At 45.2% G+C, this 13,422-nt stretch overlaps 1 protein-coding gene across 2 annotated transcripts in view; it reads left to right on the top strand.

Annotated features, from left to right (window-relative positions):
* The window catches only part of elp1 (elongator acetyltransferase complex subunit 1), a 72,950-nt gene that overhangs the window by 50,681 nt on the left and 8,847 nt on the right, over positions 1 to 13,422 (top strand). For both annotated transcript variants that reach the window (XM_078213942.1, XM_078213943.1), the window contains 7 exons: positions 1,944 to 2,041; positions 4,218 to 4,419; positions 5,700 to 5,761; positions 6,767 to 6,829; positions 10,531 to 10,591; positions 11,356 to 11,469; positions 11,567 to 11,678. In XM_078213942.1, the coding sequence (XP_078070068.1) occupies positions 1,944 to 2,041; positions 4,218 to 4,419; positions 5,700 to 5,761; positions 6,767 to 6,829; positions 10,531 to 10,591; positions 11,356 to 11,469; positions 11,567 to 11,678 (712 nt within the window). The remainder of the gene's footprint in view (positions 1 to 1,943; positions 2,042 to 4,217; positions 4,420 to 5,699; positions 5,762 to 6,766; positions 6,830 to 10,530; positions 10,592 to 11,355; positions 11,470 to 11,566; positions 11,679 to 13,422) is intronic.

Genomic DNA, 13,422 nt, shown 5'->3' on the forward strand with positions numbered 1-13,422 from the left:
TGAGAGTTTCAGCAGTGAATGAGTTGGGACAAAGGCAGTAAATTCTCCAACTACACCCCATAAGCATGGAACAGAATGAGGGAAGTCCCAGCCAGTTGCACATCAGAAGAGAGGAATTGGAAGGTGGTACTGTTAACAGCGATTACTGACAGGTCAAGAGAGACAGGGAAGGATAGTTTACCACGCTCACAGTCACATAGTATGTCATTTCTGACTTTGATAAGGGCCATGACACTGCTGGGGCCACCACAGAAACCTGACTGGAGGCGTTCAAACATGGATATGGGTTTGGGAGGTGAAAACACACTCGGAGACTTTGGAAGTGGAAGGGAGGTTGGAGATAGAAGCTGAAATTTTACAGCCACACCGGAATCGGGGTGAGCACGGCTCACAGAACAGAATTCTCCGTTGGCTTCAGGCAGGATTTTACGAGCCTCGCCCAAGCGAGGTCAGAGTGGTAGTTTGTAAGGACAGAGTGGTAAAGGCTGGATTTTTTTGGTGACAGTTTTGAAGGGCTGAGGCAGTACCTGAGGAGACAGAGTGAGACTAAGACAAAAGCAGTTCGTAACTGTCCAGGGACTGCTGTAATCGGTTTGTAGCCTGGAAAATCACTTGCTCATATGTTAACGCACAATGCTTCTTATTTCCTATTCTGCCACCTGTGTGGCCTCGGATGCTGTAAGTCCTATCTGCAAAATAGGACTAGCCATTGTAGCATCTACATTGAGGATTTATTGCCAAATTCTGTATCCAGTATGTGCTTTGATGATTAATGAATGGGATTGAGATGGGTGAGTCTGATGTGCTGCATACATGCTGATGAAGACGAACATCTCGCCAAGGCCATCCCCACACCCCCACTTCTTGCCTTCAAACAACCGCACAACCTCAAACAGACCATTGTCCGCTGCAAACTACCCAGCCTTCAGGAGAACAGTGACCATGACACCACACAACCCTGTCACAGCAACCTCTGCAAGACGTGCCGGATCATCGACACAGATGCCATCATCTCACGTGAGAACACCATCCACCAGGTACACAGTACATACTCTTGCAACTCGGCCAACGTTGTCTACCTGATACGCTGCAAGAAAGGATGTCCCGAGGCATGGTACATTGGGGAAACTATGAAGACGCTGCGACAACGGATGAATGAACACCGCTCGACAATCACCAGGCAAGACTGTTCTCTTCCTGTTGGGGAGCACTTCAGCGGTCACGGGCATTCGGCCTCTGATATTCGGGTAAGCGTTCTCCAAGGCGGCCTCCGCGACACACGACGGCGCAGAGTCGCTGAGCAGAAACTGATAGCCAAGTTCCGCACACACGAGGACGGCCTCAACCGGGATATTGGGTTCATGGCACACTATTTGTAACCCCCAGAGTTTCACTGGCTGTCTTGTCTGGAGACAATACACATCTTTTTAGCCTGTCTTGATGCTCTCTCCACTCACGTTGTTTTGTTTCTTAAAGACTTGATTAGTTGTAAGTATTCGCATTCCATTCATCATTCATGTAAATTGAGTTTGTGTCTTTATATGCTCTGTTTGTGAACAGAATTCCCACTCACCTGAAGAAGGGGCTTAGAGCTCCGAAAGCTTGTGTGGCTTTTGCTACCAAATAAACCTGTTGGACTTTAACCTGGTGTTGTTAAACTTCTTACTGTGTTTACCCCAGTCCAACGCTGGCATCTCCACATCGTGCTGCATACACACAGGACTACCCTTGACTACTGTGTAAAAATTAGAAGTTGCGCTGGTTTTCTTTGCCTTTCATCCCGATGGAGACACAGTTAGCATCTTTACTTGATGTCTTGTGAGTGAGGAATTGGGCTGGAACCTTAACCCACATTTAAGTCCTCTTCTGAGCGCTTTTGCATGGTCTGATATACAAACACAGCACAGTATTGCCTCCACTAAACTGATACTGCTTCCTTTCAGGTCCTCAGCATTTCACTGAGCTTCTTAACTTGGTAAAAGACCAGCAGATGTACAGTGAAGCCTTGAAGTTGTTCCCAGTAAGCAGCCTGGAATACAAGGTAAGATGAAAATGTTGTGTCTTGTCAGCAATCACCAAGCCTTACAGAAGTTCAGAAGAAACAAAACCTCAGTCAAAGTATCAGAGTTTACTGAGGCGCATCACCTTCAGTCCTTGGAAACAATTGCATCCTTTTTCCTGACCACACTGAATTAATGTGTTTATAAACTCAGTGACTTGATTGACCCTGAGCTGAGCTTCCGCATCTCTCTACCACATAGACCACCAACCTCCACCTCCGACCTTAGCCCATCAGCCTCTGAAATCTCCGTCCATGTCTTTCTGTTCTGGATGTGATAATTCCAATTATCCGCAGGGTGGCCACACATTCTGCACTCTCTGTAAACTTCGCCGCATTTGAAATCCTGCTGCCTGTATCCAGTCTGTTTTATCCATCATCTCCTGATATTGCTGACCTATGAAAATGGCTCACAGCCCCCCCGACATTTCAGTTTTCAGATTCTCATCCTCCTGTTCAAATCCCATCATGGTTCCCTCTCTTTGTAACCCCCTCAGTTCTACAACTCTGCCCCCAAGCCTCTACATTTGTCAAATTCTGGTTTCCTGGGTGTTGCACCTTTTTTCCACCATGCTATTTGCAACCATACCTATCACCGCCACAACCACCCTCGCTGCCTTTAGAAATCTCTTTTAAAGTCTACCTCCTTGACCAGACTTGTATAGTATGCAATCTGTTGTGTAATATTCTGCCACGGGCGAATTGGAAGACGGGGTCAGAGCCTGGCAGTGAAGCAAAGACAGGTAGACAGCTTATTATCCAAATGGAGAGAAGCCTCCGAGTGCTTCGGTGCAGAGGGATCTGGGTGTCCTTGTGCATGAATCGTAGGAAGCTAGTATGCAGGTACAGCAGGTAATAAAGCAAATAGAATTTTGGCATTCATTGTTAAAGGAATAGAGTATAGAAGTAAGGAAGTGTTGATGCAACTATACAAGGCATTAGTGAGACTGCACCTGGAGTATTGTGCACAGTTTTTGTCCCCTTACTTGAGGAGGGGTATAGTTGCATTGGAGGCGGTTCAGAGGATGTTCACTGGATTGATTCCAAAGTTGAGCAGTTTAGGCCTACCCTCTCGAGAGTTTAGAAGAATTAGGGGCGATCTAATTGAGGAATATAAGATGTTAAAGAGAATTGACAGGGTAAACATAGAGAGGGTGTTTCCTCTTATGGGACAATCTAGAATGAGAGGTCATAGTTTTAGAATATGGGGTGGCAGATTTAAACAGAGATTAGGAGAAACTACTTCTCTCAAAGGGTGGTGAATCTGTGGAATTCACTAGCCCAGAGTGCGGTGGACACTGGGACATTGAGTAAATTTAAGGAGGAGATTAACATTTTTAATTAGTAATGGGTTGGAGGGTTATGGAGAATGGGCAGGAAAGCGAGACAGGATCAGCCAAGATCTTATTGAATGGCGTAGCAGGCTCGAGGGGCTGAATGGCCTACTCCTGCTAGTTCTTGTGTTCCAATTCAAAAAAGAGAAATAAGGATATATTTCTTTACTCTGAGAGCAATTAGGATGTGGAACTCGCTACCACAGCAAGTGGGTGAGATAAATAGCCTGGATGATATTGAGAGAAAACTAGAGCACATGAAAGAATAGCGGATAGAATGATATTCTCAAAGGTTGAGATTAAGGAGATGGAATGGGAGATTAGTGCTGAGCATAAATAGCAGCACAGATCATTTAGGGAGAGCAGGGGCAGCACAGTGACACAGTGGTTAGCACTGCTGACTCACAGCTCCGGGGGCCTGGGTTCGATTCTCAGCTTGGGTCACTGTCTGTGCGGAGTCTGCACGTTCTCCCCGTGTCTGTGTGGGTTTCCTCCGGGTGCTCCGGTTTCCTCCCACAGTCCGAAAGACGTGCTGGTTAGGGTGCATTGGCCGTGCTAAATTCTCCCTCAGTGTTACCCGAACAGACGCCGGAGTGTGGCAACTAGGGGATTTTCACAGTAACTTCATCGCTGTGTTAATGTAAGCCTACTTGTGACAATAATAAATAATCTTTATAATAAACTGTTTCTGTGTTGAATTTTCTTTGTGCCTCTCTGTCTCATTTAATTAATGAAAATGGAGAAAGTGCCTTGAATTTTGGTGAGGGAGTCACTAATTCAGCGAGTCAGCTGTGAGACTACTTTTGTTTCTCTTCTCATCGCAGGACACCAGTATTGCGTACGGCGAGTATCTCAGCGAGAGGCAGCACTACGAGCAGGCGGGGCTGATCTTTGCACGATGCGGGGAGTGTGAAAAGGCACTGGGAGCCTTCCTGCTCTGCCACAGTTGGCAGCAGGCTTTCTGCATGGTCGCTCAGCTCCACTACACGGAGGACAAAGTGGTTAGCATGGCACGGACTATCGCAGGTAAGGACTGACCCTGAAGCTTATCCTAAAGAGTGCGGTGGGTCTGAATACTGGCTTTTGTCTCCAGAACCTGGGGTGGACTGATGGGATGGAAGTTTCCTTTCTGCCTCTGCGTATCTTATGTGAAGTGAGCTTGGAGTGTGCCATAGGATCAGAAGACCATCAGACATAGGAGCAGAATTAGGCCACTCGGCCCATCGAGTCTGCTCCGTCATTCAATCATGGCTGATATTTTTCTCATCTCCATTCTTCTGCCTTTTCCCCATAACCCCTGATCTCCTTATTAATCAAGAACCTATCTATCTCTGTCTTAAAGACACTCAATGCCCTGGCCTCCACAGCCTCCTGCAGCAAAGAGATCCACGGATTCACCACTCTCTGGCTGAAGAAATTCCTCCTCATCTCTGTTTTAAAGGATTGTCCCTTTAGCCTGAGGTTGTGCCCTCTGGTTCTAGTCTCTCCCGCTAGTGGAAACATCCTCTCCATGTCCACACTATCCAGGCCTCGCAGTATCCTGTAAGTTTCAATAAGATCCCCCCTCATCCTTCTAAACTCCAACGAGTACAGACCCAGAGTCCTCAACTGTTCCTCATACGACAAGCTCTTCATTCCAGGGATCATTCTTGTGAACCTCCTCTGGACCCTTTCCAAGGCCAGCACATCCTTCCTTCGATATGGGGCCCAAAACTGCTCACAATTGCCTCCAGAAGGAGGCAATTCCATTTTCAAACCTGTTTATCATTGAATTAGACCAGGGCTGATCTGCATCTTAACTCCGTTTAGCCACCTCAATTCCATAACTCTTAATACCTTTTCCAAAGAGGAACCTTTGAATCTCAATTCAATTTCATCAATTGAGCCCAACCTTCTCTCTGCCATCAGTCTCAACAGCTTTATGTGGAGCGTATTTCAGATTACCTTTATGCGAAGAACTACTTCTGAAATTACCCCTGAATGGTCTGATTTTAAGTGTCAGTCACTTTCCTGTGGATGTGTCAGTGCACTTCAATGCCCAGGAGATCATGCCCACCTGTTATGAGGTGGGCGCATTGCGAAATGTGCACTTCACACCAGTGTAGCTCTGAGACTACATCAAGGTACATTGAGGAACTTATATCCTGAAACTGACCTAAGATTGCGGCAGTGGTTAGAAAAACGTGCGTCAATATTGCATCAAACATGTGACATCTCTCCCCTTGATGAGCTCAAATGTAATTTTTATTTAAATTGAAATGCCACTAACTAGGTGAAGTAAGATGTCTGTCTGTGTTGTTCTCCAGGGAAGTTGACGGAGCAGCGGCGATATTCCGAAGCAGCCTTAGTCCTAGAGCAGTATGCAAAGGTAAAGTTACTTTGAACCTCTTTGGCAAATGCAAAGAGGTGTCCTCAATTTCAACAGTCACCGGCAAACTAATATGGACACCTTAAATATTAAATCTCCCATCATTTTGATTGCGTGTCCGTGTGCGTCAGTGTCAGAATGATATTGGTTAAACACGTGAAGGGAAAGAATTCGCAAGGATGTGGAGAAAGGGCAAGGGGTGTGGGATTAAGTAGATAACATGACCAAAGAGCTGGCAAAGGCGTGAAAGGCTGAATGGCCTCCTCCTAAGCCATTGAGTCTATCCACTTCTGCCTGGCTCTCTCTTCAGGCCTTGCATTGAGTGCATTCAGTAATTCTAGGCTAATTTTCATACATGGTTTTGACCGGATCTCAGTCATCAGTTAGTTTCCCTGGGACGTGGTCCTGAGTTGGCTCAACTCTGGATTGTGTGCGTCGTGCCTTCTCTAAGAAAGAGGAAATCCATATCGTAAAGGCAACTGTCCCTTTATCAGCTCACGTGACTGTTTTAGAGAAGTATGCTTCAATCCTGAACAAAGAAGTAATTCTCAATTGAATGTGTTATGCATTTGGGAAATAATCCTATTGCAGAGTTTAACTAACTGCGTACCATTCCTGCCTAAAAGCCTGTAAGGTAAGGGTGGCACAGTGGTTAGCACTGCTGCCTCACAGCGTAAGGGACCCAGGTTCGATTCCCGGCTTGGGTGACTGTCTGTGCGGGGTCTGCACGTTCTCCCCGTGTCTGTGTAGGTCTCCTCCGGGTGCTCCGGTTTCCTCCCACAGTCTGAAAGACGTGCTGGTTAGGGTGCATTGGCCATGCTGAATTTTCCCTCCGTGTACCCGAACAGGCGCCAGAGTGTGATGGCTAGGGGATTTTCACAGTAACTTCATTGCAGTAAGCCTACTTGTGACTAATAAATAAATAACCTTTATTCACTGCTGTGCATGCTTGTTGCAATGGATTCTTTAAAAATCTTTAAAAGAATTTAACATCTCTCACCACAGGACTATGAGGAAGCCATTACGTCACTTTTGGAAGGTGCAGCCTGGGAAGAGTCACTGAGACTGGTAATGATTTTAATAACATGTTGTTTATGGTGGTTGATTGATGGGGCTCACACATCTTTAATTACCATTTTCACGCTTCTTTTCTCAGTTTTACCTTATCAAGGTGAAAAATGTGACTTGCGTAATTTTAACTAGTTTATACAAGTCTGAACATTTTTAGCCTGTGCTCCAATTATGTGCCTCACCATCATGCTGAGATACATCCCATCCTTCCAGAACCTTCCAAAATCTTGAGATTTGACATCCTGATGGCTCCGTTAATTAGCATTGCATGTATTTTATAGTTGGAATTGCAGTTCAGGACAGCAGGTTTATCCAAGATGGTTTCAACGTTCAAATTTGGAATATTTTCTGAACACAAAATCTCTGCCCACAGAACAGTCGGGGCAGCACGGTGTGGCAGCATTAGTAGCACTGCTGCCTCACAGCGCCAGGTTTGTTTCCCAGCTTGGGTCACTGTCTGTGTGGAGTTTGCACATTCTCCCCATGTCTGCGTGGGTTTCCTCCCATACTCTGCGGGTTAGGTTGATTTGGCCATGGTAAATTGACCCTTAGTGTCCAAAGATGTGCATGTAGGTTGGGTGAATCTGCCATGCTAAATTGCCCTCAGATTGTGTGTGTCGGTGTGAGAGTGTGCCCTGTGATGGACTGACTTGGATGTATCCTGACTAGTGCCCAGAATCTGTCGAGAATGGTTTCCTCTGGTTTCCTCCCACAGTCTAAAGATGTGCAGGTTAGGTGGATTGGCCATGCTAAATTGCCCCTTAGTGCCAGGGGGACTAGCTAGGGTAAATGCATGGGGTTATGGGGCCTGGGTGGGATTGTGATCGGTGCAGGCTCGATGGGTCGAAAGGCCTCCTTCTGCACTGTAGGATTCTATGATTCTATGAACACACAACTGCACATCTGTTGGTCGCTACCATTCATTTGTCAACACGTACATTGATGCACTCAAAAAGTAAATCCTTAATTACAGTGTGTATGTTTGCGTTTGTCACATTGCAAATTACTGGATTAATCTGCCATCAAAGTGTACGTGCCGTGCTTTAATCTCTAATGCATCTCACAGCAGCCTGATTAAAAGATGGTTTATCTTGACTCTATCCTGCTTGTTGTGACATTTGACAATCCTTTTAATTTTAATCTGTTAAGGAATTACTGTAAGGGCGATAGGGTACAGATCAAGGCTGTGATCTCACATGCACTGCAACATCAAGAAGTAGTCTGACCAGGCTGTCATACACGGCACATCTCCAGAGCTGATGCTCAGTCTTTGGGATAACTGTGCATTGATTTCCTCCCTATGTCTTATCCCTTTATAGAATCCCTGCAGTGCAGAAGGCGGCCACTTGGCCCATCGAGTCTGCACCAACTCTCCAACAACAATCACACCCAGGCCCTATCCCATTAACTCCACGTATTTGCCCTATTAATCCCCCTATCCTACACATCTTTGGACACTAAGGGACAGTTTAGCATGGCCAATCCACCTAACCTGGACTGTGGGAGGAAACCGGGGCACCCAGAGGATACCCAGGCAGACACTGGGAGAATGTACAAACTCCACACACGGTAACTAACCCAAGGCTGGAATCAAACCTGGGTCCCTAGCATTGTGAGGCAACAGTGCTGCCGTGCCGCTCTTTCTGGAATCAACATTGAGTTTAGTCATTTGCGATTGTGACCACTGTTCCCATTTTCCTCAGGTGGCAACTGCTGCCAATTATTCTACCGCTGCCATTTACAGTTCCTCTAGATCCATCCCGGAACTCGTAACAGCACTGTGGGTGTACCCACATCGCATGGACTGCAGCAGTTGAAGAAGGCAACTCACCACCGCCTTCTCATAAGCAATTAGGGATGGGCAATAAATGCAGGGATGGGCAATAGATGCTGGGCTGGCCAGTGGCGCCCACATCCCATGAATGAATAACATTTTAGAACTTTTATTTCTTGTCCCATCGCTGCTCCATTTGCTTTGCTCCATCATCCTTTCTCTCCATCACCAATGCTGCCTTTTGTTCTTTCCTCCTCTTCCCCCGCCTCTGAACTTACTGAAGACATTTTACGTCTCCAATCTCTACCAAGTCTGACACAAGATCATTGACCTGAAGGTTTAGCTCGATTTCTCTCCTCACAGATGCGGATTGATCTGCTGGGAATTTTCTGGTTTTATTTCCAATTCTCTTCCAGCTCACTGTCTCCCACCTCAACCCAGGCCAACTCCAATTTCTCATACTGAAGCATGTAATGGAATCTCCTCATCAGACTCAGTCTGCCAGCCTCCGAACACCTCTCAGCAGGTGTACCTTGCTGAGGCCCTGTACCATGAGAAAAAAATAAACCAATACAAATTCAGCAAATCACTGGAAGAATGGGAGGGAATTGGGAACAAGCAACTGTGGCAAAGAGATGAAAAGGGAAATGAGTGGGACAGAGGAAACAATGAACAGATGTGAAAGTCAGAAAGAAAGAGGAACTACAAAGAAAGAAACTACAAAAGGGTCGTGAAAGTAGCCCAATCCATCACTCAAACCAGCCTCCCATCCATCGACTCTGTCTACACTTCCCCCTGCCTCGGCAAAGCAGCCAGCATAATTAAGGACCCCACGCACCCCGGACATTCTCTCTTCCACCTTCTTCCGTCGGGAAAAAGATACAAAAGTCTGAGGTCACGTACCCACCGACTCGAGAACAGCTTCTTCCCTGCTGCCGTCAGACTTCTGAATGGACCTACCTCGCATTAAATTGATCTTTCTCTACACCCTAGCTATGACTGTAACACCACATTCTGCACCCTCTCCTTTCCTTCTCTATGAACGGTATGTTTTGTATAGCATGCAAAAAACAATACTTTTCACAGTATACTAATACAAGTCACAATAATAAATCAAACTAAAAACAAAATAATTGGAGAATGAAACAGACTTTTATAGGAATTTTTTTACAGTCCTTAGTGAGCAGTGCCAGGAGATCATCGCATCTAGATTTGTACAGTGGTAAATGCTTGCGTTTGCTGTAATGGAGATTGTAATACTACATTCTGCACCCTCTCTTTTCCTTCTCTATGAACGGTATGCTTTGTATGGTGCACAAGAAACAATAATTTTCACTGCATACTAATACGTATGACAATAAATCAAATCAAATATAATAACAAACAAACTTACATTTATATAATGCCTTTCACAATCTCAGGAAATCCTAAAGTACCTTTAAAGTTTTTTAAGTCTTTGGCGCTGGCAGCCAATTTCACACAGCAAACTCCCACGAAAGGCAACATGATAATGGCCAGATAATCAGCGTAAGAAGTTTAACAACACCAGGTTAAAGTCCAACAGGTTTATTTGGTAGCAAAAGCCACACAAGCTTTCGAGGCTCCAAGCCCCTTCTTCAGGTGAGTGGGAATTCTGTTCACAAACAGAGCTTATAAAGACACAGACTCAATTTACATGAATAATGGTTGGAATGCGAATACTTACAACTAATCCAGTCTTTAAGAAACAAAACAATGGGAGTGGAGAGAGCATCAAGACAGGCTAAAAAGATGTGTATTGTCTCCAGACAAGACAGCCAGTGAAACTCTGCAGGTCCACGCAACTGTGGGAGTTACAAATACAAATCAGCAGCAGTGTCAATTGAGAAATAATTACTGTCTCAAACTTTAAAAAAGTGAAGTCATTTTCTCTCTCTTTTCCTAGATCTACAAGTACAACAGGACTGACATCTTGGAAACTAACCTGAAACCTTCCATATTGGAAGGTAGGTGATGTGTTTGTGAAATTCTCCATGGCTGAAATTGCAGTGTAATCGTGAAGTACGGTGATGGGAGCTTTCTGTATCAGATTGACGGAGACCTTCCTGAATAACCTTTCTTTGCTGGTAGTTGATTGGTGTGCGGAATCCGAAATGGTTGTGGTACCACCTCTGCTAGGAGTTGACCCTGAAGCGGTGGTACGCCAATATTTCACAAGTAATGTTGCCTGATATGGAGGGCATTAGCTATGAGGAGAGGTTGGAGAAACTTGGTTTGTTCTCAGTGAAACGACAGAGGTTGAGGGGCAACCTGATAGAAGTCTACAAGATTATGAGGGGCATGGACAGAGTGGATAGTCAGAAGCTTTTTCCCAGCGTGGAAGAGTCAATTACTAGGGGGCACAGGCTTAAGGGGCAAGGTTTAAAGGAGATGTACAAGACAGATTTTTACCCAGAGAGTAGTGGGTGCCTGGAACTCGCTGCCGGGGGAGGTAGTGGAAGCAGATACGTTAGTGACTTTTAAGGGGTGTCTTGACAAATACATGAATAGGATGGGAATAGAGGGATATGGTCCCCAGAAGGGTAGGGGGCTTTAGTTCAGTCGGGCAGCATGGTCGGTGCAGGCTTGGAGGGCCAAAGGGCCTGTTCCTGTGCTATAATTTTCTTTGTTCTTTAATTGCTAAGTCTAGGTGACATTGTAAAACTGCATGTAGTGGAAAGGGGGAAAGTTATAATTACAAATATGTTATGTCATTTATTTTTCCCTTCAGCTCATAGTAACCACATGACATTCCTGGGCACTCAGAAAACTTTATTTATACGTCATAAATCTCGGCTGTCGGTTGTTCGTGAAATTAAAGAGAAAGAACAGGATGGATTTTTAGGTAAATGGGACTGATTCTTCACTGAAGAACGCAACTTCCAACCGCGTAACTTTGATTTAAAAGAGCTGGAAATGGTGACTCCTTTGTCTTATTTTAGATGAGGAAGTAGCTGATGGGCCGGACTCCGATCTATATTCAGAAGCTAGCAGTCTGCGATCGGCCAGTGGAATGAGCTCCAAGTATTCGCACAGTAATTCCAGGATCTCAGCGTAAGTTTGAAGTAAAGCACCAGACTCGACAGTGGTTAGTGATGTGACAGTTTTGTTTTATTGATTCGTGGGACATGTGTGTCGCTGGCTGGCCAGCATTTATTGCCCATCCCTAGTTACCCTTGTTCAGAGGGTCAACCACATTGCTGTGGCTCCGGAGTCACATGTAAGCCAGACCAGATAAGGACGGCAGATTTCCTTCCCTAAAGGAATCAGATGGGTTTTTCCGGCAATGTTTTCACGGTCATCAGTAGATTCTTAGATCCAGATATTTTTTATTGAATTCAAATTCAATAAAATCCCGCGATGGCGGGATTCCAACCTGCGTCCCCAGAACAGGAGCTGAGTTTCTGGATTAATAGTCTTGTGATAATACCATTAGGCCATCACCTCCCCTGGTGTGGTCAGAGTAAGAGCAGAAAGACTGGATTTTAGCGAGATGCTGGTTAACAAATATAGGCCTGCATTTGTTGAGCGCCTTTCACAATTTCAGGGCCTCAAAAATGCTCTAAAGCAGAATCATCCAAACTCAAAACAGTAACTCTGTTCCTCTCTCCATTGATGCTGCCAGGACTGCTGAGGCTGCCCAACATTCTCTGCTTTTATGTCACAAAGTGCTTTACAGCCAATGAAGTGCATTTGAACTGTAGCCGTTGTTGTAATGTAGCAAATAACAGCAGCCAACGCACGCACAGCAAGATCCCACAAAGAGCAATATGATAAATGACCCAGGTAATCTGTTCCCAGCGGTATTGGTTGAGCAATGAATATTGGCCATGTCACCGGTAGAATTCCCCTGCTCTTCTTTGAACTTATGTCCATTTATGATCTGTTGCATCTCCCTGAGAGAACTGACGGGGCCTCTGTTTAACATCTCATTCAAAAGATGGTATCGTCGACAGTGCAGCACTTCCTCAGTACAGTAAGAAGTCTCACAACGCCAGGTTAAAGTCCAACAGGTTTATTTAGAATCACGAACTTTCGGAGCGCTGCTCCTTCATCAGGTGAGTGGAGGCACCTGTCATCATCTATCCACTCACCTGATGAAGGAGCAGCGCTCCGAAAGCTCGTGATTCCAAATAAACCTGTTGTACTTTAACCTGGTGTTGTGAGACTTCTTACTGTGCCCACCCCTGCCCAACTCCGGCATCTCCACATCATGTGGCTTCCTCAGTACTGCACTGGGGTGTGCACCAGTGCCTGAAGTGGGACTGAAATCAACAATCTTCTGACTCTGAAGTGAGAGTGCTATCCACTAAGCCAAGGCTTGACACCTTTTTAGCCGGAATGATTCAAAAAGGACATACTCGTAAAACATCTTTCACAACCTCAGGATGTTCCAAAGTGATTTACAGCCAGTTAAATACTTTAGAAAGGCAGTCACTATTTTAATAGATTCATGTAGTGTAGGTAAACAGAGCAGCCAATTTGCATATAACAAGGACTCTCAAATGATAATGGCCAGATAATTCGTCTTTTTAGTGATATTGGTTGAAGGATGAATATAGGCTAGCACACCAGAGATAATTCCCTTGCTCTTTTTTCTAATTAATTAATTAACACTCACCTGATGAAGGAGCAGCGCTCCAAAAGCTCGTGATACCAAATAAACCTGTTGGACTTTAACCTGGTGTAGTGAGACTTCTTACTGTGCCCACCCCAGTCCAATGCCGGCATCTCCACATCATTTCTAATTAATGGCATGGAATCTGCTTAAGAAAGCAGGCGGGACTTTGGTTTAATA

Source organism: Mustelus asterias, chromosome 6, assembly GCF_964213995.1.
Source record: "Mustelus asterias chromosome 6, sMusAst1.hap1.1, whole genome shotgun sequence".
Classification (NCBI taxonomy): Eukaryota; Metazoa; Chordata; class Chondrichthyes; order Carcharhiniformes; family Triakidae; genus Mustelus; species Mustelus asterias.